The 26,038-nt window shown below is 54.5% G+C and overlaps 1 protein-coding gene across 1 annotated transcript; it reads left to right on the top strand.

Annotated features, from left to right (window-relative positions):
- Window positions 1-212: 212 nt before the first annotated feature.
- Window positions 213-25,405, top strand: LOC114116652 (uncharacterized). The gene is made up of 24 exons (XM_042255123.1): window positions 213-644; window positions 2,050-2,186; window positions 2,614-2,739; window positions 2,822-2,992; window positions 3,089-3,313; window positions 3,538-3,664; window positions 4,421-4,620; window positions 4,969-5,181; window positions 7,606-7,736; window positions 9,282-9,409; window positions 10,079-10,223; window positions 11,101-11,233; window positions 11,419-11,580; window positions 13,037-13,163; window positions 13,375-13,586; window positions 14,195-14,360; window positions 14,454-14,536; window positions 14,999-15,159; window positions 15,326-15,491; window positions 17,237-17,352; window positions 18,165-18,283; window positions 21,327-21,435; window positions 23,073-23,210; window positions 24,999-25,405. The coding sequence occupies exons 1-24, from the start codon at window positions 586-588 to the stop codon at window positions 25,227-25,229; spliced, it is 3,585 nt and encodes a 1,194-aa protein (XP_042111057.1). The 5' UTR covers window positions 213-585; the 3' UTR covers window positions 25,230-25,405.
- Window positions 25,406-26,038: the final 633 nt, after the last annotated feature.

Raw genomic sequence — 26,038 nt, 5'->3', positions numbered from 1 at the left:
GGGCGCCCACCAGGACAAAGGCCAAGGCTGTGATGGGGTTGCGGGTGCTGCATCATGGAGGATGGAACAGCCACAGGAGTGCTGCCTCACAGCTGGCGGGGCAGAGGGCCTGGGAGGGAGGAAGTGGGAGGGGGGGCAGCTCCTGCTTAGACCTGGCAGGGGGTGGGGGATTGAGGCAGGCGGGGGGGGGGGGGAGGGTGTGTGGCCAAGGACTCTGATGCACGCATGGCGGCCACCAGAGCGCCAGACAGCCCCTCCCCCCAAAACCACTCCACGGCTCCTTGAAAACCCTCTATGGGAGTTCTTCTTGTAAAGAGACAGTAACCCCAGGGGGAGGGACTAAGGGCACCACTGCCACCATCAGCTCTGAAGAAGCCGCCTGAGAAACTTGGTGCCCTCATGGCAGCGGGCACTGTTGGGTGGGGGCCTGGGACAGAAACTCTTTTGTGAGCCCACCCTTCCGGGCAGGTCCAAGGCACAGACGTGGCCCAAGCCATCCACTGGCCACCTTTTACCAGCTGCTCCCCCTCTCCAGGAACGTGGTCCCCACCTCCATGTCCACCAGGGACCTTCACTCCCAAGGACATGCCAGGCCTCCAGGATGAGGGTGACTGCTCTGTCTGTCCCCCTGGTCACTACTGCAGGTCAGTAACAGCCCAATCATTCACCCCCTACCACTGCCATCGAAGTGCACCCTCAGGATGAAGAGGCCCAGGGTCCCTTAGCCTGTCCCAGCATCTCCAAACCATGGAGGCCGGGGCAGCCAGTAAGACCACTGGCCACATGGCCTGAAAAGGAAGGGGAAGCCTGACAAGTGCATAGAGACAGTTAGAAAGTCAGGACAATTAGTACAGACCTAGATTTTAAAATAAATGATATACACTCAAACTGAATAAGAAGCAATATGAAATGAAAATAGCTCTGCTCAGTTCTGGCCTAAAAACAGGGCAGCTCCTCACAGGTAACACCTTTCGTACCTCTGGACGATACCAGCGTCCCATGCAGATGCCCAGCATCACACGCAGACGCTCACGGGAAGGTTGCGACTCTTCTGTGCCTCTGCTTCCAAGTTTTCTGTAGCTTGAGGAGCTTGGGCTAGAGAGAGAATCTGCATCTTCTTTAAACAGAATGACAAATGAGCAGGTGGCCCAAATCCCACCTAATACCCGACACCCGCTCTCTGTGGGAGACACGTGCAAGGTTGCACCTGTCTGCAGGGTGGAGCAGCAGGAGTCAGGGCAAGAACGCTACACCCTGGGTTCAGAGACACACAACCTCCAGGGGATACCCTCTCTTCCAGCATCTCCCGAGACCTTAGTGGCAGGGCCACCTGCTCAGAGCAGCCAGACAAAGCAAAAGCACGCTGGCAGTCTCTGGTCAGGAAGAGTCCCCACACTTACTCAAGGCAGCTCTGGAAGCTGGGAACAATGTCATCAGAGGAGGTTCTGCTATAAGCAGAACCTGCTTCCCAGTAGAGTGTCTTTTGCCTGTGAGGTGACAGCCAAGGGTCCTGAGCCTCTCCACCTGGGGGTTCCTCTCTCATCTTGGGAAGGGAAGTCTAGTTTTAGGTCTAGCCTGCCTTCTCCCACTGCTGAGCTGGAGGCCAGCCTGGGGCTCGATCCTGGGCCTGGTAGACCCTGAGCACACATGGGGACAGTATCTGCTGTCCCCAGCCTCTCATGCCACAGCAAGTGCCACAGGGCCCCCAGCTTGTCCTGGAGGGCTTGCCCTGCTCTTATCACCTGGGCTTGCTCAGAAGCCCCACGAGCAAGAAGATGGAGAGAAGATACCCAGACACCCAGCTTCTCCGGAAGGTGGGGCGGGGTGGGGCTCCAAGTGTGAGCTCACACCCAGGGGCTCACTTTTTCTGTCACATGCTTGGGTATAGTCACATGTTTTCCTGGGGCAGAATTCAAAGATCTCTCACACGCACCATGGATCAAGTGAGAGTGCCCAAAGCCAGGGTGGGCTTCCCCTAGTGCTGGGGCACTGGGCTCAGGAGAGCCACTCCATCCTGGTCTCACGCCCTCCTCTCTCTCTGGCTGGTAGAAATGGACAGGTGAGGGGGAAGTGTCCTGCCGGTTATTTCTGCCCACCTGGGACCTCTGCATTGACAACACTAGGCCCCAGAGAGCCCCAGCACCCATGTTCTCAGGGACAGCTGTGTGCCAAGCAGTGCCCACAAGGTAACAGCCCCCTTTTCCTGCCCCTGGGGGGTGTGAAAGAGGCAGAGGGAAGACCGTCCAGCCCTCACCACATGGCCCACCCTAGCAGAGAAGCTTTTCTGTGTGTCACAAACAGACTCTAAAAATAGTCGACCCTGGTTTTTATACATCTAATGTGTACATGATACACATGTGTGTAATTGCATATACCACATGTATGTAATATCCTATACGGTACACACCCAGTGCAATCCAGATGGTCACTGATTTGACAAACGCAGAAGCCAGGGGAACTAGGACTGGCATCCAGACCTCGCAACTCTTGGGCAACAGAGTCCCCCAGCCCCTGCTCCAAACACAGGCTCCCGCCATCCCAGTGCTGTGCCCCACCTGCCACGAGGCAGAGTATCCCTGCCTCATGGGACCCAGCACCATCCATGTGCTTCAGGCTTTTACTGCCCAGAGGGCAGTGGAGAACCCGCCCCGTGCCCACCTCACACTGTGACAGCTGCCCCTGGAGCCAAGCAGCAAGAAGACTGTGGGCCTTGCCCTGCCGGGCATTGGTGCAAAGCAGGTGAGGCACCTGTGAGCCTGGAGTGCACAGCTCCTGAGAAGGGCTGGGGAGCAGGAAGCATGAGCCCTGCCCTTGCTTCCAGGGGCCTCGGCCATCCAGCCCTGCCCAGCTGGCCACTACTGCCCCGGGGGCAGTAACACCCATCCAGGAGCCCCTCAGGCCTGCCCGGAGCACACCTACCTGGCAGCAGAAGGGGCCCAGAGTCTGGCAGAGTGCCTCCCCTGCCCAGCCGGCTACCACTGCCCGTCCCCAGGTGAGAGGCCGCCCCCAGGCCGGATGCTGAGGCCTCTGGGGAGGAGAGTCACGAGGCACTGGGGGGCACCTTTCTTGCCTTCTGCCTTTGCCCCAGGTCTCTCTTCCATCGAAGACCACCCATGTCCTCCAGGCCACTGGTGTCCAGGTGGTCAGGGTGCCCTGCTCTGCCCACCTGGAACGTTTCGGACAGAGCCAGGAGCATCATCCCGGGGAGACTGTGAACTCTGCCCCCCTGGCCACTACTGCCCAGAGGCTGAGCAGAGCAGCCATGCAAATGTGTTTGCAACCCCCTGCAGAGCTGGAACCGAGTGCCCTGCAGGTGAGACTGCAGTGCTTCATCCCTCCCAGCCCCTGCCCCCACCCCTGCACTCCAGGAGTTCACACAAGAGGCCCAGGGAACATCACACAGGCACTGCATGGCCACCTGCTGGCCCTAGCAAACCATCAGCCTGGTCCCCCAGTATCCACCCAGTCTTTGGTTGGTTCCGTGCATTTGGATCCCCACAAGGCCAAAGGCCCTCAACCTGTTTCTATCTCCCTCAGGTGCTGTGGCCGAGGTCACCTGCAGGGCTGGCTCCTACTGCGGGCCCCAGACTGGGGTCCCCCCGCTCTGCCCTGGGGGCTATGCCTGCCCTGCCGGCTCCTCAACCTACACTGGCCCAGGTCAGCTGTGAGTACCCCAACCCCGCCATGTGAGTCTGAGGCTCCCCAACATGTCTTAGCCTCTGGGCTCTCCAACAGGGGTCAACGCCCTCAGTTTCCCAAAGGATTCAGGCCAAACAGCGGGGCTCAGTGACAAGCACCGGGGGCCCTCTGCTTGTCTTCTTCGCCTCTGTCCCAGGGAAGGAGGGCGAGGAAGCAAACTGCACTGAGATGCCCTTTATCAGGGTCTAGGGTCATCCTGTAGGGCGGCCAGGTTTAAGTAAGTAAATTAAAATGCAGGAAACCCAGTTACATTTGAATTTCAGGTAAACCGAGTAAATTGCTCATGTAACTATGGCCCATGCAATGCTTGGGAGCATTTATACTGTTTATCTGAAATTCAAGTGTGACTGCACACTTTGTATTTCACCTGGCAGCCCCATTCCTATGTCCCAGACTAACTCCCCCAGCTGCCCCATCAGTCTTATCTAGTCCACACGTCCTCGTGTCCCGAGTGAGGTGGGCAGGGAGCATGGACATGGATGCTGCCTAACGGCCTAGCCACCTGGGTGAGCCCCTCCAGAAAGGCACCACGACATGCTTAGGCCCATCAGACACAAGCAACTGGAGGCCCCCATCTGGGGTGATAGTGGAGCCCCCCTCTCCTTGCCAGCTTCCCAGCTTAAGGCCCATGCCTGGGGGAGGTAGGGCCCTACTGGTGAGACAAGAAGCCATAACACAGACCCATCATCGTGAAACTGGGGCCTGGACTCTGTCTGTGCAGCTGCGTGTTTCCCTACTACTGCCCTCCCGGCAGTGTCCATCCACGTGCATGCCCCGGGGGCTCTGAGGCCCTGAATGGAAGTGGCCTCAGGGTCTCCCAGGAAACTTGCTGCCAGCTCTGTGAAGCGGGCACCTACCACAGCTGGGCCCTGGACACCCTGCCCTGCCAGCCCTGTCCCGCTGGATTCAGTTGCCACCGGGGTGAGCGTGGGAAGCTGGAGGGCAGGGCTTGGGCCTCAGGTCAGAACTGGGCTGAGCCTGGTGGGGTGGACAGAGGTGGCAAGCGGAGAGGCCGGCAGAACCCTAGGAGTGTGCGGGGGACAGGCCTGTAGCTCAGACCTACAGAGGACACGGGTGAAGGAGGACTAGGAGCAGGGAGGCATCACATCTTTCCTAATGCTGGATGAAGACCTACGAATCAGACCGTACGCAGCACTGTACAAGCACACACGGTGAAGCTGGGGCCCAGGAATAGGACACGGGCTGCCCGCCATTTGTTCCCACCTTCACTGTAGCCTGCAGCTCAGAAACCCCTCCACTCCCCCACAGGGACAGAGAGCTACTACAGCCAGCCCTGCCCGGTGGGGCACTACTGTCCTGCCAGGACCCCCACCCCCAGGCCCTGCCCACCTGGAACCTTCCGGAACAGCAGCCAGGCAGGCAGAGTGGGAGAGTGCCTGCCCTGCCCCACAGGCACCTTCAGCTCCCAGCCAGGCCAGGCAGGCTGCCTGCCCTGCGGGAGTTCTGCCTTCTCTCCACCAGGTGAGTCTCACGGGCATCCAGCTGGCTAGCTGCCCCTGTCTTTAGACAGGAACTCCAAATACACCAGGTCTCCTGTCCCTGCAGCTTTGAGGGTCAGTGGTGTAAGGTTGCAGGAAGCCACCTTAGCCCTGAGTGGAATCGTGTGCGTGGATGAGATGAGTCTGGGCGATGACTTCAACACGCAGACAGGGAGTAGGAGGAACACCCTCAGAGAGACTAAGGGCCAGGCCTGCTCCAAAGGCCAGGATGGGGTGCTGGCTGGGACCCTGAGGTCACCCGGCCGGATCCCGATCCGGTGCTACAGCTCTGAAGCCCTGCAGGGCATCAGGGGCAGAGCTATGAGCCAGGGACCCCTTGCTGACCCCTTCACCTGCCTTCATTTCAAAGACGTGGCCTTCACATGGCTTTTGCTGGTCCATTGTGCCAGCAGAAGACTTAATCAGATAGTCCCACACAGGGAAATTTAGGTCCCATGGGTCACACACATCTAGCCTAAATGAGGGCTCATTCCAGCCCTGCCCCGATGAGGGCTGATGTCCACAAACAAAGCCAGAAGACTTTACCTAGGATAGTAATAAGAGCATAAGTAAGGAAAGTTAAGCCATGTTCGAGGATTAGAAGCCTCAATAAAATAAAGATGTCAGCTCTCTCCCAAAGGATCTGTTGTTTCTCTGCAATCCAAGAGAAATTCCAGCAAAATATTCGTGGGTGTGATCTGATTATATGCAAATTCAAGGACCGCAAGTAGCTAAGACAAACTTAAGAAGAAGAACAAAATAGGAGATATAGAGGTTCTAAATTAAGATTTATTTTAAGGGCTTCCCAGGTGGTGGTAGCGGTAAAGAACCCACCTGCTGATGAGGAAGACATAAGAGAACATGGGTTCGATCCCTGGATCAGGAAGATCCCCTGGAGGAGGGCATGCTAACCCACTCAGTCCATGGGGTCCCAAAGAGTCAGATAAGACTGAAGCAACTTAGCACACACACATATAATTAATTAACATTGTGCTTAGTCGTTAGTCATGTTCTACTCTTTGCAACACTTTGGACTGTTGCCCACAGGCTCCTCTGTACATGGGATCCTCCAGGCAAGAATACTGGAGTGGGTTGCCATTTCCTCCTCCAGGGGATCTTTCCAACCCAGGGATCAAACCTGTATCTCCTGTCTCCTGCACTGCAGGCAGATTCTTTACCTGCTGAGCCATCAGAGAATTAACTTTATTCCTAGGTATTTGATACCTTTTGCTGTTATTGTAAACACTATTAGGTTTTAAATTTTCATCTTCTAATGTTTTATTTGTCTAAAGATGTCTCTTTTCAGCTTTAGCCTAAAGCATATTTTAGCTAAGCAGAAAATTCTAGCTTGACAGTTATTTTCTATCAGCATTTTAAAAATACAGTTCCTTTGCTTCTGGCTTTCTATTTCTGTTGAGAAGTCTTATATATGTGCCTTATTTACTCTCTGCAGGTAATTTTCTTTTTTCTTGGGTGGTTTAAGATTTTCTCATTATCTTTGGTTTCTAGGAAGGTACCTGAAGCTTTTTCCTGCAGTTTTTCTTTGTGTTTATCCTATTTGAATTTCTTTAGTACTTCTCAAGTAGTTGGATGTCTTTTAATTTTGTGACATTCTCAGCCATTATGTTTTTTAATATTTTTAGGTATTTACTCTGTTTTGTCCTTTCCTCTTCCTTTGGCTCTCAAGTTATATGTTATCTCTTTTCACCATGCACATATGTCTTACACTATTTTCTGCATTTTTCATCTTTTATTTTCTCTTTCTGACATTCAATTTGGATGGTTTTTTCAGACCTATATTCTACTTTATCTTCTCTTCAGCTCCATATAGATGTGTCCAACTCTTTGCAGCCCCATGGACTATTCAGCTCCATATAATATGCTATTAAATATTTCTAAAGATATTTTATCTTTTGCTATTGAATCTTTCAGTTCTAAAATTTCTGTTAGTCTTTCATAGTTTCCTGCTCCCCCGTGAAATTCTCCATCTCATCATTTAATTTATCAAATATGCTAATCAGGGACTTCCCTGGCAGTCCAGTGGTTTAAACATACTTCCGAAGCACAGGATGTGGGTTCGATCCCTGGCTGAGAAGCTAACATCCCACATGCCACTAGTTCTCAGCCCTGGCTGTACAGTAAAGCTCCCTGGGCACTTTTTAAAAGGTAGCTGTCCTGCCCTCAACTCAGAGATTTTTATTTAATTGGTCTAAAGGGGACCCAGACATTGATAGCTTTTAAACACATCTAAACAATGATTCAAATGTGAAGTCAGGGTTAAAATTTGGAAGATCTCATTCAACCCCTTGAAGCCCTTCAAGGTCAGTACTTTGCAAAGGCAGGTGTCTATCCCCCACGTGGCTCTGTCTGGCTCCCTGCCAGGTGCCAGGGACTCCTCTCTCCCCAGGTGCCTCCCACTGCACGTGTCAGGGCCTGAACAGGGTCTTTCAGAAGTCGGATGGCTCCTGCATCTGCCAGGCGGGATATAAGTCCTATGATGATGATGAGAGCAGCAGTGAAGAGGATTGTCAGCCCCAGGTAGCCCTGGGGCCTCGGTGGGGCAGGCAGAGGTAGGGGAGCACCATCCATACGCTCTCTCTGACTGCCAGGGTGGGGGTGACCTCCTGCGTAAGTGGGAAGACCTTGGGCTCTCTCCCTGTCATAAAACCACAGAGCCTCAGTTTTGCAAAGGGTCTTGGAAATCTCCCCTGCATGTGGGTGACCATCCTGTGTGGTCCAGGAGGCCAGAGGAGGAACAGCGTCCCTCACCAGGCACACAACCCTGCTGGCAGTGAGACGTGGGCACCCTCCCCTCACAGCCATCTCTGGAGGCTCTGGATCTAACCTGTTGTTGTTCAGCCGCTAAGTCAAGTCTGATTCTTTGCAACCCCATGAATTGCAGCATGCCAGGCTTTTCTGTTCTTCACCATCTCCTGGAGTTTGCTCAAACTTGTGTCCACTGAGTCAGTTCTTCTTCTTAAAAGACAGCAACCTCTTCATGGGGACACTTCACTCAACCAGCTCATGGTACAGAAGCCTCTGTGCTGACCTTGGCTGACCCCTCTGTGCTGACTACAGCTCAGTCAGCATACAAGACGACTGCCCGGACCCCAGGGCCACCTGCCCACCTGGGTCCGACAGCAGCTCCAACTGAAACGCTGCTCTCTCACCACCTCCTCCCACCCATACACTTCCTCAGGCAATTCTCCCTTCCCCAGGCAATTCTCCCTTCCCCATGGAAGACCCTGCTCCTTGATAGGAGAACAGGTTGAGGCTGCTTTATCCCTGCCAGATGGAAATAGGCACCAGCCCCGGCCATGGCTCCAGCCTGGCTGGCTTCCAGTGTCCCCAGGAGCCCAAAGTCATGTTGTTCTCACTTTCCTGAGGTCCACCCCTGTCTGAGCTCCTCTACCCTGCCTTCTTGCAGACTGTGTGCATGATAAGCTGCTTCAGTCATGTCCGACTCTTTGGTACCCCATGGACTATAGCCCACAAGGCTCCTCTGTCAATGGGCTTCTCCAGCCAAGAATAGTGGAGTAGGTTTCCATTCCCTTCTCCAGGGAATCTTCCCAGCTCAGGGACTGAGCCCATGTTCTCTTATGTGTCCTGCATTGGCAGGTGGGTGCTTTACCACAAGTGCCGCCTTGGAAGCTAGTGGTTCTCCAAGTGTGGTCTTGACTCTGACAGCATCAGCATTACCTGGAAATTTGTTAGAAATGCAAACCTTCAAGCCCCACCCCAGACCCACTGACTCAGAAACTCCAGGAGTGGGACCCAGCAAACTGGGTTTCCACCAGCCCCCAAATAGATATGATATTCACTGAAGTTTGGAAACCACTCATCAGCCTAGCTCCCGGGCCTTCCCCATGTCTGAGCTCAGCTGAGGGCCCTCAGCTTGGACGAGGAGCTGCTCTCTAGAGCCATCAGAGCATCTGTCCTTCATGTCACCAACTAGCCAGCTCCTTGCGTGCCTACTCGGGCCTGTAAGGGCTGGTTCCCCGAGACACTGCACTGTCTTTGGAATGTTCTCTGGTGCCCCCAGGCTGCAGGTACTGAGGTCAGGGCCCTCCTCCCCTTTCACAGGTCGTGGAGCGCTGCCTGCCTGGGGAAGTCCTCTTGGCTGCCACCCGCACCTGTGTGTCCCCCCGGCAGCACAACTGCTCTTCCTTCTGTCACTCGGCGGGAGGCCAGCTCAACACGAAGCTGGGCATGTGAGTGATGACAAGCTGCTAAGACCACAGTGAAGCCACAACCCAGGGCAGGTCCTGACTGTTCCCAGAGGGCCCGTCCCACAGGCCTAGGCAGGACCCAGGTTGAACCACATGTTACTAGCTCCTCCCAGAAAGCCCCCTGTGTGCATACCTCGAACAGGGTGCCAGGCCAGAGCGGTGGGGACAAGCAGCTGGGCTGAGGAGGTGCTGGAGCAGGGAGAGTGAGATCCACACCCCAGGCCCCGGCCCCCAACAACTGCCAGGAGCTGACCCAGACTGGACGCTGAGCCAACCCGATTTGGCCCCGAGTTCTAGACTGCCAGCTGAGCTTTGCACTGGGTGGAGTGGGCAGTGGAGGGGAAGATAAACTAGAGAGTTCTGGCTGAACCACTGGCTCTCGCATCCTTTTTCCTGGCAGGAAGCCAAGCCAAAGTGCTGAGCCTGCCCCCACCCCACCCCCAGGATGAGGTTTTCATCCCAAGTGTGGCTCTCATCCTGGGAGATGCCCCAGCCAGTGCAGGAGCAGGGCATGAGCGTGTGTGGTCTAGTCACCACAGGTTCCCCACGGAAAGCGCAGGCCCAGCTCAGGGGGAGCAGGCAGCTCACATCCCTCTGGAGGGGCCCGCATGGCCCCACACCACCCGAGACGGACCCCGTCCTCTCCCACAGCTGCCAGTGCCGAGAGTACATCTCCGCAGAGGAGCTCTGTGACGCCCAGTGTCTGGCCAGGGCTGCCCAGCTCTCCCTGGCCTGGGGGCCCAGCAGGAAGCTGATCCTCAGCATGAAGGACGACGCTGCAGGCAGCATCCAGAGGGTGAGCCCAGCTCAAGGAAGGATTGGAATGGAAGGGCAGCTCTGCCCACTGGAGAAGGAAAGACGGAGCCGCCCAGGCCTGGTAGCTGCAGAAAACTCAGACACCATCTAAAAAAGCCAGGAGGCAGAGAGACCACCTATCTCTGAACCAGCCCGCCTGCCTGGTCCTTGGCTGCCTGGATGAATGTCCATCTGCAGCTGCAGAGAAGGGCAGGCAAGAGGCAGTAGTGGTGTTCCTCATGTCAGTGTCAACCATCCCATCTGAACACCAGAGGGCCTTGGAAACCATCAGCTTCACTTCCCAGTAGGCACTCCACACATCACAGAGATGGTGTGACCCTGCAGCCGCCCAACCAGAGTCTTGTCCAGCTCAGACCTCCAGCTACAGAGTAGGGCTGTCTCTTGATCACCAGGGTGTGGCCCTGGCTCTCTTCAGGGCCTTGAGACAGAGGACCAGGGCCTGGATGCAGGTCCAGCTCACTCCGGATGCTTCTGCACCAGAGGTTCTAGACCACTGTGTCTGCTCGCCACTGAAAGGGTCGGAAGGGTCATCTGGCCCGGGACTGAACAGCAGATTTGGGGTGATGGGGTGAGGTTTCTAAGTTGCTCTGTAAGTAGGACGTTTGCAGGTGGAGAGAAAAGAAAGAAAAAGGCCTGAGTTGAGTCAGGGGTGTTTCCTGAAGACAAGAAAGAGCCCAGGGTCAGGACGTCACCTGGGCAAGTTCAGTGAGGAAGGAGACATGTCCTGGAGGAGGTGGGGTGGGCACCGCTGAGCTGTGTCAAGCCTTGCCAGGGGTTGGTCTGGGCTTCTGTCCATCCAACGCTGCAAGTCTCCCTGCCCCTCCCCCAAGGTGTTCAGTGCTATGCTTTGTCCTTAGGAGGTAACAAGCACACTGGGCCCAGACCCGTCCTTCCAGGGCAGTGCCAGGGTCCATCTCGTCCTGTGCAGCCCCCATGGCCTCCTTGGCTTGGTCTTCTCCAGTGGGGACACACTTGATGCCTTCTTCCTCGGTGAGCTTTCCCAGTAGGGATTGGAGGAGTGAGGGATCCCCCAGTCTGACAAGGGTCACAGGTCATGTGGGAAGATGATGTTTTCTCCTTAAAAGGAATCTAGACTGGGGGTGGAGTGCAGAGGTAGGCGTGGGGCCCCTAGGCAGGCCCTGGTCCTCCAGCTTTCCTCCCCTGAACTTTTCCAGGTCCACCTGTGTCCAGCCCAAGGCAGCAGAGGCAACCTTGGACCCCAGGCCTGGGGCACCGTGCCCCACAGGATCCCAGCATCCACCCCCACATTCCAAACCCAGTGGTCTGCCTGGCAGCAGGGGACGTGGTTCTTTTCCAGCTTCACATTCTTCCCTACAGTGAGTCCTGCCCTGACTCTTTCACCATTCCCCACCCAGGTGTCCAGTGACCTCACATACCCAGATTCGTAGCAGCAAGTCACAGGCCAGGGCTGCACCCTTGCTCTTGACCTGACCAGTCATTTCACTGGGGCCTGGATTCCATATCTCGGACCTGCTGTTCCAGCTCCGAGTGGGGTTGCCAGACCTCTGCACCTTGGGAGGAGAGGGGGTCTCACCAAGGTGACCTCTGACCTGTGCTCCAGCCCGCCTGCGGGGCTGCCCTGTGCCGGGGTCAGACCCTATGCCTACTCAGTAGCCTGTCCATCTTGGATGCCTTGATTTACAAGGATCGTCTTTCCCGTAATGAGCTGAAGCCTACCTCTCTGTGACACCCCTCCACCGCTGAAACCTCACAGCACAAGCCTGAGTGCTCCTCTGAAACAGCTTCACTGGTGGGAGAGGCTCAGCATTCACCCTCCACACACTGAGCACTGGTCAGGCCCTCAGTAGAGTTGACTCCCTGCCGTTCTCCCACCTGGTGCTTCCCTGGGGGCTGCGGTGAGGCTGAGCGCCCCACCTGCTCTCTCTCTCTCACACACACACACACACACACACACACACACACACACACATCACGACATCACTGACATGAGGTAGGTAGCCAATGAGACAGAGGCAAGAGGGCAGCCAGTGCCTGGCCAGCCTTTTTTTTCTTCTCCAGTATGTTTTTTTAAAGAATGGATTTCAAGAGCAAAAACATGGGGCAGAGAGCTCACAAATGACAAATGTAAACTATCTTTCTAAGTGCTTTAGCAATCAGTATAGAGACAGCGCACAGCCACACATTGACGGTTCAAAAGGAGGTGTTTCTCCAAGCATGGCTGAAGATCTCAGCGTTAATCAGATCTGAAGAGAACAAACACCCAGCCCGCATAGAGCAGACCGAGGGTTTGGTTTCACGTGTGGAGTAGCTGCCCAAGTTCCCCCACATGAAGCAGTGCAAGGGCAATGGGGCCAGAAAAGAAAAGAACTCGTGCAGAGTGAACCCCGGCTTGGACATTGCCAGGCCTAGCTCACCCGTAATCCCACAGGCCTGGGTAGCCCTACCTCTCAACCTCAGTCTTCGCCCCTGTGACGTCTTGAGAGGCAGGAGACAGGCCTGGTCAGAGGGAGTGGCCAGACCCAGACCCATGCTTCTGCCCATCTGCCCCCCTAGCAGGAACTGAACTCTGGCTGTGTGCCTGCCCTGTGCCACCTGCCAGGGTTCAGAGGTGGACAGACCCCACCCCAGAGGGCACCGGGCGTGTGGCTGTGCTCACCCCAGGGGGGCATCTCTCTCTGTGGGCCAAGAGGGAAGGGTCTCACCTGGCACCAGGTTTATTTCACAGGACAGCGTCCTGGGGACAGGGTGTGGGCTGCCCGGGCTGCGGTTTCAGAAGCCCCTGGAGCTCAGGCCAAGCGGCTCACTCCACAGATCGTTCGGCCAGTCACTACCCCGTGTACCAGACACAGCACCTGTTCAACAGCAACCCCCACTGGGACTTCGGGGCCTTCAGGCAGCTCGAACACCTGGTGCGGGAGACCCACCTCAGCTTCTCCAGGTGACTGTGGTGAGGCTACCTGGTTCCTGGAGTGTAGGTCACAGCCTCTCCAGAGTGGGCACCAGGAGGGCACGGGGGAGACTAGGGGCTTCAGACCATGTCAGGGGTCGGGGTCATGGGCAGCTTCCCTGGGCCACATTACTCTAGGGGGAGCCCCTTCCACGGCTCGTGACCCTCAGACTGTCCCCATATTCTGGCCCGTCACCCCCAGGTTTGCTCACCGGTTTGTAGATCCGGGCACATACGTGTTTCAGGACAATGGGCTGCCCGAGAGCCTGGCTGTGGTGTTGGTGAAGGAGCAAGGGGTGGCCTGCGACCCGGGCCTGCCGCCCGTGCAGCCCTCCTCACCCTATCAGCTTGCCAGACATGGTGTCCTCAGGCACCAGCCGCCAAACCTGGGCCCAGACTGGGCGGCAATCTCAGGTACTTGCCACAGAACGGAGGAGCAGGGTTACAGGGGGCGGGGGGGCCAAGCTCCAGCCTGCGACCCTGGGCACAGCTTTGAAGACAACAAACTTATCCTTGAACCTGGCCTTCCTCTCCCAGGCAAGGAATATTGAAATTCTCTCCTGGGCCTCCTGTCTCTACCCCCTGCTCCCATGGGTCCTGGGGTCCCTGCCTCAGTGACCAGAGTCCCTGAGTGGAGGTGTCCAGAGATGCCTGTTCTTGCCTCCTCTGTGGGTCTCCCACCTTCTTCCCTCCGTATTCATGAGCCAGGTCTGCTGTCCAGGCTGAGCCTGTCCAAGGGGCCGGGGGGAGACAGGCGGTCCATAGCAGCTGAGGCTCAAGGGCCTGGCCCTGGGGTGGCCAGAGGAGGGCGGAGCAGCAGCGTCCCGGGAAGGCCCCCCCGCCCCACCCCCAAAGAATCCAGGGTGGAGGAGGACCCGCAGTAGGATGGTGACTGGGTTACATCCAGAGGCAGGAGTGAGGGCTGTTAACAGGGGCTCAGGGGGGTTAGAGCCCAGAGACAGCAGGAAGAGAAAGTGGGGACTGCTGCTCTCACAGCTCCCCACCCACACCCACCCCCGCAGGGGTGCTGCTGGCTGTTGGCCTGGCAACCGCACTGCTGACCAGCCTAGGCTTCATGCTGAGACCCTCCTTGTTGGCCCAGGCCTGCCCTGTGAGGGCTCAGGGGCCTCGGTGGAGGGGCCTCGGGGAGCCTCTCACGCCCACGGAGCCTGTGCCCCTTGGAGACAGGTGAGTCCCCTCCTGCCAGCTCACCTCCTGCAGCCCCCGACCAGCCCGGGGCCAGCTGTGTGTGCAGGCGCTGAGGCTGCTACTTCTCTGCAGCTTTCCATTCTCTGAGGACCTTGGTCCCTGGGGCTCCAAGAAAGGAGCTGATTCCTGGAGGAAAGCCACTGCCCGGGGCCCAGGTACCCCTGCCCCGCCCTCTTCCCCCTGCCCTCCCTTCCCCAGCACACCGGGTGCACATGTGGGGAGCAGCTGGTTTTTCTACTGACAGTTAATGACAGTCCATGCCATCCCTCTCAGCCTCACCACAAAACCTAGAAACGGGCATTTGGAGGGTTGTTGTATTCCCATTTTCCAGACAGACTGAGGCCCCAGGAGGTGTGAGCAACTCTCTGGGCACCCTCAGGTGGTGAGGTTGGAGAGCGGCCAGAGCTCTGGGTCCTCACTGTGCGGGTTAGGAGCTGGGCTGGGGGGGTGGGCACTGCCCTGCAGGGTCTCTTCACGGGATGACCCGCCTGCCAGTCAGCTCCTCTGCTGAGCCAGCCTCCCCTGCAGGCAGGCCTCCATGCTCCTCTGCTCCTGCATCCTGCCTACAGAGCCCCATGGGAGAAGGGAGCTGCTGAGTCCAGGGCCCCTTCCTGCAGGGAAGCTGCTTGCAGCCCACACCCTGGAGGACTTCAGCGTCCGCACGCTCTACGACAAGCTGGAGGACCAGAGCCTGCATGTGGCAACCCAGCTGAGCAGGCACAGGAGCGACGCGCTGGCCTTCTACAGGGGCGCCAGCCTGCAACTGCGGGGGCTCCAGGTTAGCCCCAGCCCCTGACAACCCGGACTACTGCCTCTCCCACATCTCCCCCACCCCACCCACCCATCCACTCCAGGAACAGCCACCCACCCTTCGGAGAATCGCCTGAGCTGAGATAGAGGGCCACACCCAACCTGAGAGGGTGACCCAGCCCTGGTTCCTCCAGGACCTCCTGCAAAGCCTCAGTGCAACAGAGCGGCCAGTGCTGGGCAGGGCTCAAGACCCAGAGACAGAGGGCAGGGCTACTGCCAGGACACGCACTGGACAGAGAGCAGACTCGTGGAACAGCCGCAACACAGCTTCTCCTGGGGAGCCCAAGCAGCGTCCACCAGGTGCGAGGCCAGTACCCAGGGGTGGGGCAGCAGGTGAAAAGCTGTGATATCAAGGCCCAACAGTGTTTCACGTGGTTCATCCCACTCGGTGCCAAAACCAGAGAGCATCCAACCTGATCAAAGAAGATGGTCCTGGGCACAGGGCCAGGGAGAGACACCCCCAGGTTGGGAGGGCACTAGCATGCACAGGGGTCTGACAGAGGAATGGGTCCGGTGCCACTCCCTGGGGCCACAAAGGCCCTGGAGCCTAGCTTCCAGCACTGTCCTCACGGTCCTGCACTGTGTGATGACTGTACTCACATCACCTCCACTAACCCGTTCAGTTGTTACAGGAAACCTATAAGTGGTATTACCACATCCCCATTGTACGGATAAGGAATTTGAGGCCTAAAGAGGCTAAAGGACCCTCCCAGCATCCACAGAGAGTGCGCAGCTGGCCCAGAAGCCCACTCCTTGCTGCACAGGACTTATATGCCTCCACCTGCAGCTGACAGCATGCAGGAAGGTGCCTTGTTAGATCCCACGAGCTCACCAGTCACCACCAGACTTGGGCTCCGAACCCAGCCACAGCCCCCACGGAGCTCCCTGGCCCTTTGGGGGAGGCAGATAGTTCCTCAGTGAAGCCCACTCCCTGAAAAGTGGTGTGGGGTGGGGCTAAGATCCATACAGCTGTGTCACTTTTCCACAGTCAGCATCCTCCAGGTCCCAGCCCAGGGCAGGGGTGGAGTCAGGGGGGATGGCAGAGATGCCAGAAACCCTCCCTGGCAGGTGCAGGTGCATGTGTGTCTGAGTGTGTAAGTGTCTATCAGTGTATGTGGGAATCGTGAGTGTGGGGGCTGAGTGTATGTGTAAATGTATGTATGTCGAGTGTGTGTGTGAACGTGTGGGGGGTGTGTTTGTAAGTGTGAGTGTGCATGAGTGTGTATGGGGTTTGGGTGGGTGTGCATGTGTATGAGTGGGTGTGTGAATGTGTATCAGTGTGGGGGGGTGGGTGTGACTGTGTGTAAATGTGTGGGTGTAAGTGTGAGTGTGCAAGTGTGTGGCCTGGAGAACCCAGGGGACTAAGCAATGACATCCAGAGCTTTCCTTGACCTTCCCTGCAAACCGTCTCTTCTTTAACTCCTCGTCTGTACCTTCTGGGCTGGGACATCCAGCCGAGTGATCATGAGGAGAAGGACAAAGAACACTTCCTCTGAAGTTTGCCTGAGACCAGTCATTGCCCTCTGTCCTGGGTGCTGATGGGAGCTGGGTTAGAAGACGGGTACTATTGCAAGCTGAATGCTGGGGTTCCATTTTTCCTTTGTGTTGGCCAAATTTTCAAAAATAATATGTGACAAAGCATTAGCAAATCAAAAAGAAAAAAAAAAAAACAAAATCTTCCTCTAACCCAGGAGACTCACTGTGTGACTCGGAGGTGTGCAGCCGCAGTGCATGCCTGCTGGCCTGGGGGCCCACACCACAGCAGGGTTCTGAGTTGAACAGGGGCGTGAATACCAGAGGGGCAGATCTGAGTTTAGAAGCAGTTAGGAATAAGAAGTACAGAGAGGGGGACACCATCTGGACTCAAGGCAGGAGGATGCTTCCTCCAGGCTCCGCCCCTGGGTGTCCAGCTGGTGCGGTGACTGCCTAGAGGAAAGGTGGGGTATACACACCAACTGCATGAGTGGGGAGGGGTGAGATGTCCGGCAGGGTGGCTGTGATGGATGAGGGGATGTCTGAGGGGTTCTCTATGTTCTTCCCCCCAGGCTGCACCCCCAGTGTGTCTCCCCCAGGCTGTCATGTGGAGCTGGACCGAGCCATCGCAGCCCTGGCAACCGCACTTTCTCAGGCTTGTGGGCCACCAACTGGGGCCCTGAGAAAGGTGAACATCTGGGGCAACCACAGCCTGACTGTGTGCAGACTCATTAGGCGCACGGGCACACACGCGCACACACTCATCACACACTCACACCCATACACTCGTGTACATGTGCATCACACACACCATACACACTCACATGCATGTGTGCACAGCACACAGCCACACACACTCACACCCATTCACTCGTGTGCACATGCATCACACACAGTCACATGCATGTTCACACAGTGCACATTCACACTCACCACACACTCACACCCATACACTCGTGTGTGCACGTGCATCACACACAGGCTCACACATCCTGGGCCTCAGGTACGTGGCCTGTGCTCTGGGTGCCCCTGCTCCATCGCTTCTGAGCCTCCTCTAAGAAGTGTGTTGGAGACAATGCCCCACCATCTGCTAGCTTACCTGGCCTCTCGCAGGACACTCAAGAGGGGTCTGGCCCCCAGTTCCTGCTGAGGGCAGCACGTCTGAGGGACTGAGTACTTGGAGGGCCTATGGGTCCTCAGTGTGGCACCCCTGTGCAGCAGGGCAAAGTCCATTGTGGCCCACATGTCCCAGGGGGCCTGGGGGCATAGACAAGGAAGACCACCACTCTCATCAGGTCTTAACTGACTCTGGGCAGCTGTTTGGGGCCCCTAGGAGCAAGCACCCAGCAGCCAGTGGCCAGGCTCCCCAGAGACATGGCATCCCACACTCAGGTCGGCACACTTGTCCAGGTCGAGTTAGCAATGACGTCCTGGTTCCTCACTGTTCTTTTCTGGGCCCAGAAATAGAGGAAAGTTACAGGACTGTCTGTCCTTTCCAAGGCCTCTGGTTGGGTTGGTGGACAGCCTGTCTCCGCCTGTCAAAAAGATGCTCAGCTGGTGAATGACGTGCTCCCCGAGCCCCAGCCTCTGCCCTCCCCTGAGGAGCACCGAAGTCCAAGGTGGGCAGGCATGGACACCCTAAGCCCCCTAGCGCCAAGGTTCTTATTTTTCACCACCTGATTTAGAGCCTCAACACATTCTGATCCAGCTACAAATTTTGGGGGCTCCCTGCCCCTTTTAGCCCCCATTGTCATGGCCACCAGGTTTGCCAAGGGGTTGCCAGTTTGAGGACCTCATCAGAACTCATGTTACTTACTGGGGTTGTCCCCACCCATGGGAAAGAGGCCACATTCACTCCAGGTGACCCCAGACTTCATATTCCTCCTCCTCCTTCTGATTCTCTTTCCTCTAACTCCCATCTCTCTTCAAGTGGAGACCCACACTCTCCTTTGTTCCTCCGAGTTGAGGAGAAGTGGTAAAATCATTGACTGTACTTACTGATACTGAGATAAGCACTTTGTCTGTTATCTGATCCTCACAACAACCCTGTGAAGTTGTACTATCCTTTAGTTTAAAGGTGAGGTAGCTGGGGCTCAGAACAGTTATGTTACAGGAGGACCTGGAATTGCAGCCCAGGGTGTCTGACTCTCAGACTTGCTGATGCTGAATCCTCACCCCTCTAATCCCTGCACCAAAGCCACCATGGCCCATCCTCCCAGAGACATCTCTCCTCTTGGCTTCCTGACTGAAAGTCCTGGAGAGCTTATACAGATGATTGAAGTCTCCTGAAGGAAACAGAAAAGCCCAGACTATCCTGCTCACATCACCAGGCTGGGGTCCCTGGAGGTCCAGGTTGCCAGAAAGAGAATCACAAAAAGGAAATGCAGGTCAGGAGTCCGGAGACCTGAATCCCTGACTGGACTCTGCTCTGGACACTGGACACTGGGAATCATGAGAAAATACCTCCCAGCAGCTCCATGAGGACCACCCAAGAGAATGTTTCAGTTCAGTTCAGTTCAGGTGCTCAGTCGTGTGCAACTCTTTGCAACCGCATGGACTGCAGCAGGCTTCCCTATCCATCACCAACTCCCAGAGTTTGCTCAAACTCATGTCCATTGAGTCAGTGATGCCATCCAACCATCTCATTCTCTGTCGACCCCTTCTCCTCCTGCCTTCAATTTTTCCCAGCATCAGGGTCTTTTCCAATGAGTCAGTTCTTTCCATCAGGTGGCCAAAGTATTGGAGCTTCAGCTTCAGCATCAGTCCTTTCAATGAATATTTAGGGCTGACTTCCTTTAGGGTGGACTTGTTGGATCTCCTTGCAGTCCAAGGGACTCTAAAGATTCTTCTCCAACACCACAGTTCAAAAGTATCGATTCTTCAGCATCCAGCTTTTTTTATAGCCCAACTCTCATATCCATACATGACTACTGGAAAAACCATAGCTTTGACTAGATGGACCTTTGTTGGCAAAGTAATGTCTCTGCTTTTTAATATGCTATCTCGGTTGGTCATAGCTTTTCTTCTAAGAAGTGAACATCTTTTAATTTCATGGCTGCAGTCAGCATCTGCAGTGATTTTGGAGCCCAAGAAAATAAAATCTGTCACAGTTTCCATTATTTCCCCATCTATTTGCCATGAAGTGATGGGACTGGATGCCATGATCTTAGTTTTTTGAATGTTGAGTTTTGAGCCAACTTTTTCACTCTCCTCTTTCACTTTCATCAAGAGGCTCTTAATTTCCTCTTCACTTTCTGCCATAAGGGTGGTGTCATCTGCATATCTCAGGTTACTGATATTTCTCCCAGCCATCTTGATTCCAGCTTGTGCTTCATCCAAACTGCAATTTCGCATGATGTGCTCTACATAGAAGTTAAATAAGCAGGGTGACAATATACAGCGTTGAGGTACTCCTTTCCCAATTTGGAACCAGTCCTTTGTTCCATGTCAGGAGAATGTTTACTGCTGCCTTTGATGCAGGGCTGAAGGAGTCTAGAGGAACAAGTGATTATAATGAAAGACTTCTAGAAGTTTAAAGGCATTTGTAAGGATCAGGAAAGATAAGATAGGCTTTAAATAAGAGTAGTCCTAGCAGCAGGTGTTGGGGAAGGGTCTTCCTGGAGGACAGCAGCGTTGACCGAGACCTGAGACAATAGTGAGAGCACTCAGGTCTGGCTTGAGACCCGAGGCCCAGAAGCTCTCTGGACACCATCCAGCCATCTTGCCTTGAGGTGTGAAAACTGAGATCTGGAATTGAGCGGCCCAAGGGGACTCTGAAGAAGGCATCCATGTACGGACCAGGCTTGTGGCAGGAAACAGGTGGACAATTTGAGAACAGCATAATAAAGGAGACATATGAGGGTGTGCAGGTCCAGGCACCTACATGGACTAACACAGGCCTCCTCCTGGCCTGACAGGGCAACAGCAGACAGCAGTCCCTGGACCCAGGAGAGCACGTAGCCAGACAAGGCACAGCAAGCTGATGCAGAGGAGGGAAAATCTTTTTCCTCTACCCATCTCAGGTTCTCACACAGGCAACAAGAGAAAACAGAAGCTCATTCACGTGTCCATGGCCCATGTGTGGGGCCCTCAGTGCAGAATAACTTGAAAGGAAGGTTGGAACTGTGGTAACTCTAAGAACACATTTTAGAGAAGTGACAAGACAACTGTAAAGGACTTTGGGTTTCTAGGGCCGCAGATCTTGGGATGGTAGATACAGGGGAGTGTCATGGTATGGGGACTAGTGTCTATGCAAATTCCTCTGGAGGTATCTCTGGGCTGGTGTGGGTCTAGTGTGCCTCCAGTGATTACCCTCTGAGCCTCCTGGTAGAGAGGGGAAGGGACCCCTTCAAAAGGTAAGTCCTGTTTTTAGGCAGATATGGAAAGGCAGAGAGATTTTCTTATCTCAGTGTGCCTCCTTGACATGTGTCGGGCGTGAATTGTGCTCCTGGCACTGAGAAGTCACCACCCATGGGCAGAGAAGCCTGCCTGGGTCCTGTCATCCAGCTTCAGGGGTCCTATGTGTGTGTCCTTCATGTTTAAGCCTCATATCTCGTCTTTCCCTAATCTCAGACTCCCTGGGGAGATGTTAAATGCGGCCGAGGTGGTGGACCACCAGCAGCAGAGGCCTGAGAGGGTGCCTCTCACCCCTCTTTTTCTCAGCCCCCAGAGGCAGCCGAGAGCTGGATGGCGCCCCCGGGATGACGTCAAAGGAGGAGGCCCCATGAGCCTTGCCCCTGTGCACAGGCAGGGAGCCCTTCCTGAGCTGCAGGTAGGGGCCAGGCAGTGTGGGGAGGGGCACAGCCCAGCAACGTGGGATGATGTAGGGAAACTGCCCACCCTCCAGCCTGCTTGTCACCTACACACCGTGTACGACTCTGGGACACAGGAAATTAGAATTGGAGAATACTGGTCAAGAAAAGCATTCTTTCAATCAACAAGTATTCATTGATTTCTACAATGTTCACAAGGCCAAGAGGTGAAGGTTTAAAAGAATTTTCAAAACAATGGGGAAAAAATCCCAAAGGTGAGGTATGATCACATAATAATATAAAACCTCTAGGCCAAAATGTTACCATTAGTAGACACTTTTACTCTTTTAGAAAAAATGTGCAAATGGCCTTAGAGGAAGGAAACACAAACAAATAAATTGTATTAGAATGTTCAAAGAATCAGAAAAAAAAATTAAACTAAATACCCTTTTTTATCTACCTAAAATATCTGACCAAGTTCAGTTTAGTCACTCAGTCATGTCTGACTCTTTGCAACCCCATGGACTGCAGCACAACAGGCCTCCCTGTCCATCACCAACTCCAGGAGTTTACTCAAACTCATGGCCATTGGGTTGGTGATACCAATCTGAATAAAGTACTAAGTAATTGTGAGGAATAAAGAAATAAGCCCTCTCATATTCCACTGGTTGAAGAGTACAAAATTTAAACCTTTCAGGAAAGCATTAGGCAAAACTCAGCTACACAATCATCTCTGCCTATAAGAGTGACTGAGATAAGCTATTTTTAATCAGAAAACACTCACTCTCCCAAAAAATTAATAAGAAAGTCTCTGCCATTGTAGCCACAATTAGCACACAAGGCCCCTCACAGCTTGCTGTCCCCAGCCACCACTCCTATGTCTTCAGCATCATCTCTGTCCACTTTTCCAAATTATTAACGCATGCTACCACCAAACTGAACTTTGACTACTTCCCACACCAAGCTGAACACCTCCTTGGGTAACATTTGTCACTGATAATTCCTTGTTCTATGTTTGTATAGACTACAAACTTCATGGGAGTTCACTAGTGGGGTTCCATAATCAACCATTGGCTTGACACATAATGGGTGCTCAATAAATCTTTCTGTATCTATGAATGGATGGACGTACAAATGGATGGATAAAGGGACCCATGTATGAATGTTGTGATGGATAGATGCATGGATGGATGCATAGATGGATGGGTGGATGGAAAGATGCATGGATGGAACTGGGTGAACTGAGAGATGGATGAAAGTTCCTTGTGCTCTCTCATAGCTCTGTTTCCACACATGCTGTTGCCTTTGCCTAGCATGCCCTACTTCAGCTCTCCACCCAGTTAATTCCTTTTTGTTAACATTCAGTTGCGATGTCTCCTGTCTTCCAGAGAGCTCTCCCTGGTCGCAACTGCCTGTGTTAGGCCTCCTGCTTTTTGCTCCTGTAGACCCTGCACATCCCTCCACACAGTTCTCACTATACCAGACTGTAGGCCTGCATTCCCTTTTCTTTAGGTACTGAGCTCTTCAAGAGCAGACGTATCTCAACTCCACACATCCAGCATTGATACCCCCACCTGTCATGGAGCAGTTCAATGGGTTTTTAGTGAAATTAGAATACAAGGGACAGTAATGCGGACCATGTGTCCCTTGTTTCTAGAGGAAGATACAGCAGGTGGAAGACAATTTGGATGAGCTGAATGAGGAGTTCTTCCAGCTCACTGCTCAAGCCTTAGCGCTTCAGAAAGAAGAGGACAGAACAAGCCAACTGCCTCCTGGCAAAGGCAATCCATGTGTGGTAAGCCCATAAGACCACCACCTCAGCTCCTGAGGCATCCATGGACAGCTGGGTCTCATGATGTGGGGCCTACAGGGTCACAGTGTCTTCCACAGAAAGAGGTTCAGAACAAAACAACCAGCTTGGACCAGAAGGCCCACCAGTTTTGCCTGTTGTGTTTGGCAGATAGAGGGCTACCCCTGGGGGACAGTGCTACATGTATAGGCAGCGGAGCATGTTGGCTACCTTTCATTTTCAGGTCTCTAAGTAAACTGACGGAGAAGGCAATGGCAACCCACTCCAGTACTCTTGCCTGCAAAACCCCATGGACAGAGGAGTTGGACACGACTGAGAGACTTCACTTTCATTTTTCACTTTCATGCCTTGGAGAAGGAAATGGCAACTCACTCCAGTGTTCTTGCCTGGAAAATCCCAGTGACGGGAGGGCCTGGTGGGGTTCCGTCTATGGGGTTGCACAGAGTCGGACACGACTAAAGCAACTTAGCAAGTAAATTGATGGCCTGGAAAGACTGGGGAAGGGCATGAAAGGGTACCATGGAAATATTAATAGCTTTTCCAGCTGTGGCCTAAACAAAGAGTTTTCTGTGAGATGCACTCCCATCCCAGCTCAGTCCCTGGAGGTGTAGACCTGGCAAAGCTGGAGGGGCATAGGCATGAGACACAGTGACAACTCAGCTGTGTCTGCTCTGATCTCATCACTGAAGCAATGCCAGCTTGCAGGCCTTGAGTGGACAACTGGATTCCTGATGCTGTGTTAGAATACTCTTTCTCGTGACCTGAGGTTTTGGTGTTCCTTTGACTTTTGCACCCAAGCCCAGTGCCTCCTCCATGTCCCCCTAGTTCCCATCTTGCTGAGTTGCTGAAGACAGGCAATGCCATGGGTTGCAGGGGGTGCAAGGTTATGCACCCCTGTCACCAGGCTTCAGTGCCCAGGAACACTGCTCACCAAGGCCTCCCTCTTCACAACCAAGGAGGTCACTTCTGCCAGCCACCCCAGGAGCCAAGATGCTCCCTGAGTACAGACCTCCTGCCTGAGTCTGGATGTTGGGGGGTCTAAAAAATGGGTTCATCTCAGTCAAGCTGTCCTCTTAAGACCAAAGCACAAGAAAGGATATCTATGCTCACAAACAAGCAAGGGAAATTTTATCTTGTGTGCACACAAGGCACAGTGTGTCATGTGACAGCCACAAAACACACAGACACTTCCAGAGGCTCCAGAGAAGCCCAAATGCAGACAGCACTCTGAGTGCCCCACCCAGTGTGTCTGTCACTCCTCCCCTGAGCACAGCCAGACCCATCCCAAGAGACCAAGTAAGCTGGAGGGCTAGTTCCTGGGGGCAGCCATGGGACGAGGTGCAGGCACCCAGCACCACTGCACTGAGGAGATCAAGGGACAGTGTTTATGAGAATAAAGGAACTAGAGATTTTCATGCTTAAAGAGACATTGTGTTAATATCCCTGGTATTAAAGAAGGGACAAACAGGATGAGCTGAGGGGCTATGAAAAGATTTAATTATTCAATAATTGTTCCAAATTATTAAACGTGATGATTGTTTAATGAAATAATTAGTTGTTGTTGTGCATGAATGAGGCAACATAAATGCAGGGGGCACTGTTTTTCTTTGTTAAGCATGAGGCCAGTCCCTGGACGAAGCCTGTTGGCATCTTCCCCAGGGTTCAGCTGGGTATTGCCTGGAGTCTTTCAGAGTGACCAGGGTCACAGAGGGTCACAGGGTAGGCTCAGGGCTTGCAGAGTCCCATCTCCTCCTCCATTCGTGTCCTTTCCAGGTGGTTCCCAGGATCTGCCCCTCTGAGCAGCATGAAGACAGACCCCACCAGGGAGAGGCAGATGTCCCCTGTGGAAAGAACCTCGGACCCTGGGCCCTGCAGAGCAGCCAGGCCCTGGCACTGGAGGCCAGGAGAGCCTGGGTGGCCCGCAGGGCAGAAGAGCTGGAGTGGGAGCTGTCCTTGCTCGTCCAGGTGGCGGCTGGCAGCCGGCTGAGCCTGGGGAAGCGCTGAGTCAGAGGGGGCCGGGCACCTTCGCCATGGGCTTCGCCAAGCGCCTCTGCTGTCTGCTGGCAGGAAGAGGGCGTGTGTGCTCAGCTTTGGGACCTGCTCCTTGAAAGCCCAGCAGGCAGCCTGTGCTGGTTTATGCCTGTGATCCTTGGGGTGAAGGAAAATAAAGTCACACAGGTGAGAAATCCGTGTGCGTTCTCATCACTGAGCCTGCCCCTCAAATCTCTGTGGTCCAGGCCAAATGCCCCCCAAAAGCCTCATCTAGGGCCCTGGCTTCAGGGGAGGAGAACACAGGTGCAGCTGCTGCACAGAGCCTCCCTCACTGCTGTGTCCTTGCCGAGAGCCCCGGGGACTGATGGTGTTCCCTTCCTGGCGCCAGCCAGGGGAGCAGTCACGCCTGCCCTGAGGGCCTCCAGCACCAGAGGAGACTCAGCCATGCCCTCAGGATTAACAGAAGAGTGTGACGGAGCAGCAGATAAGGACACAGCTGCTAGAAACTGTTCTGTTTGTGACATGCCCTTACTGATTAAGCCTGCTCTCACTGTCCACACTCTTTCTCCAGTTGTACACCCTCCAAGACAAGGTAATGTATCACCAGGCTGCTTAACCACCCCTGGGGAGGAGGTTACTGACATAGGGGTCACTACAGTAATGGGGGCCCAAGTTGTTTTCAGAAACTTGGAGTAGGCTCTGGGCAGTGCTGACTGGCTAAGACAAGCTAGGACCAGCCAGTCTAAACCTGGGCGCATGAAGGACACATCACCTCACCTCTCCTCTCCCTCCAAGCTTCTACAGCTGAGACCTACCAGCTA

This window comes from Ovis aries, chromosome 10, assembly GCF_016772045.2.
Source record: "Ovis aries strain OAR_USU_Benz2616 breed Rambouillet chromosome 10, ARS-UI_Ramb_v3.0, whole genome shotgun sequence".
Classification (NCBI taxonomy): domain Eukaryota; kingdom Metazoa; phylum Chordata; class Mammalia; order Artiodactyla; family Bovidae; genus Ovis; species Ovis aries.
The sequence above is the reverse complement of the archived record's forward strand: the minus strand, read 5'-3'. Positions and strand labels throughout refer to the sequence as shown.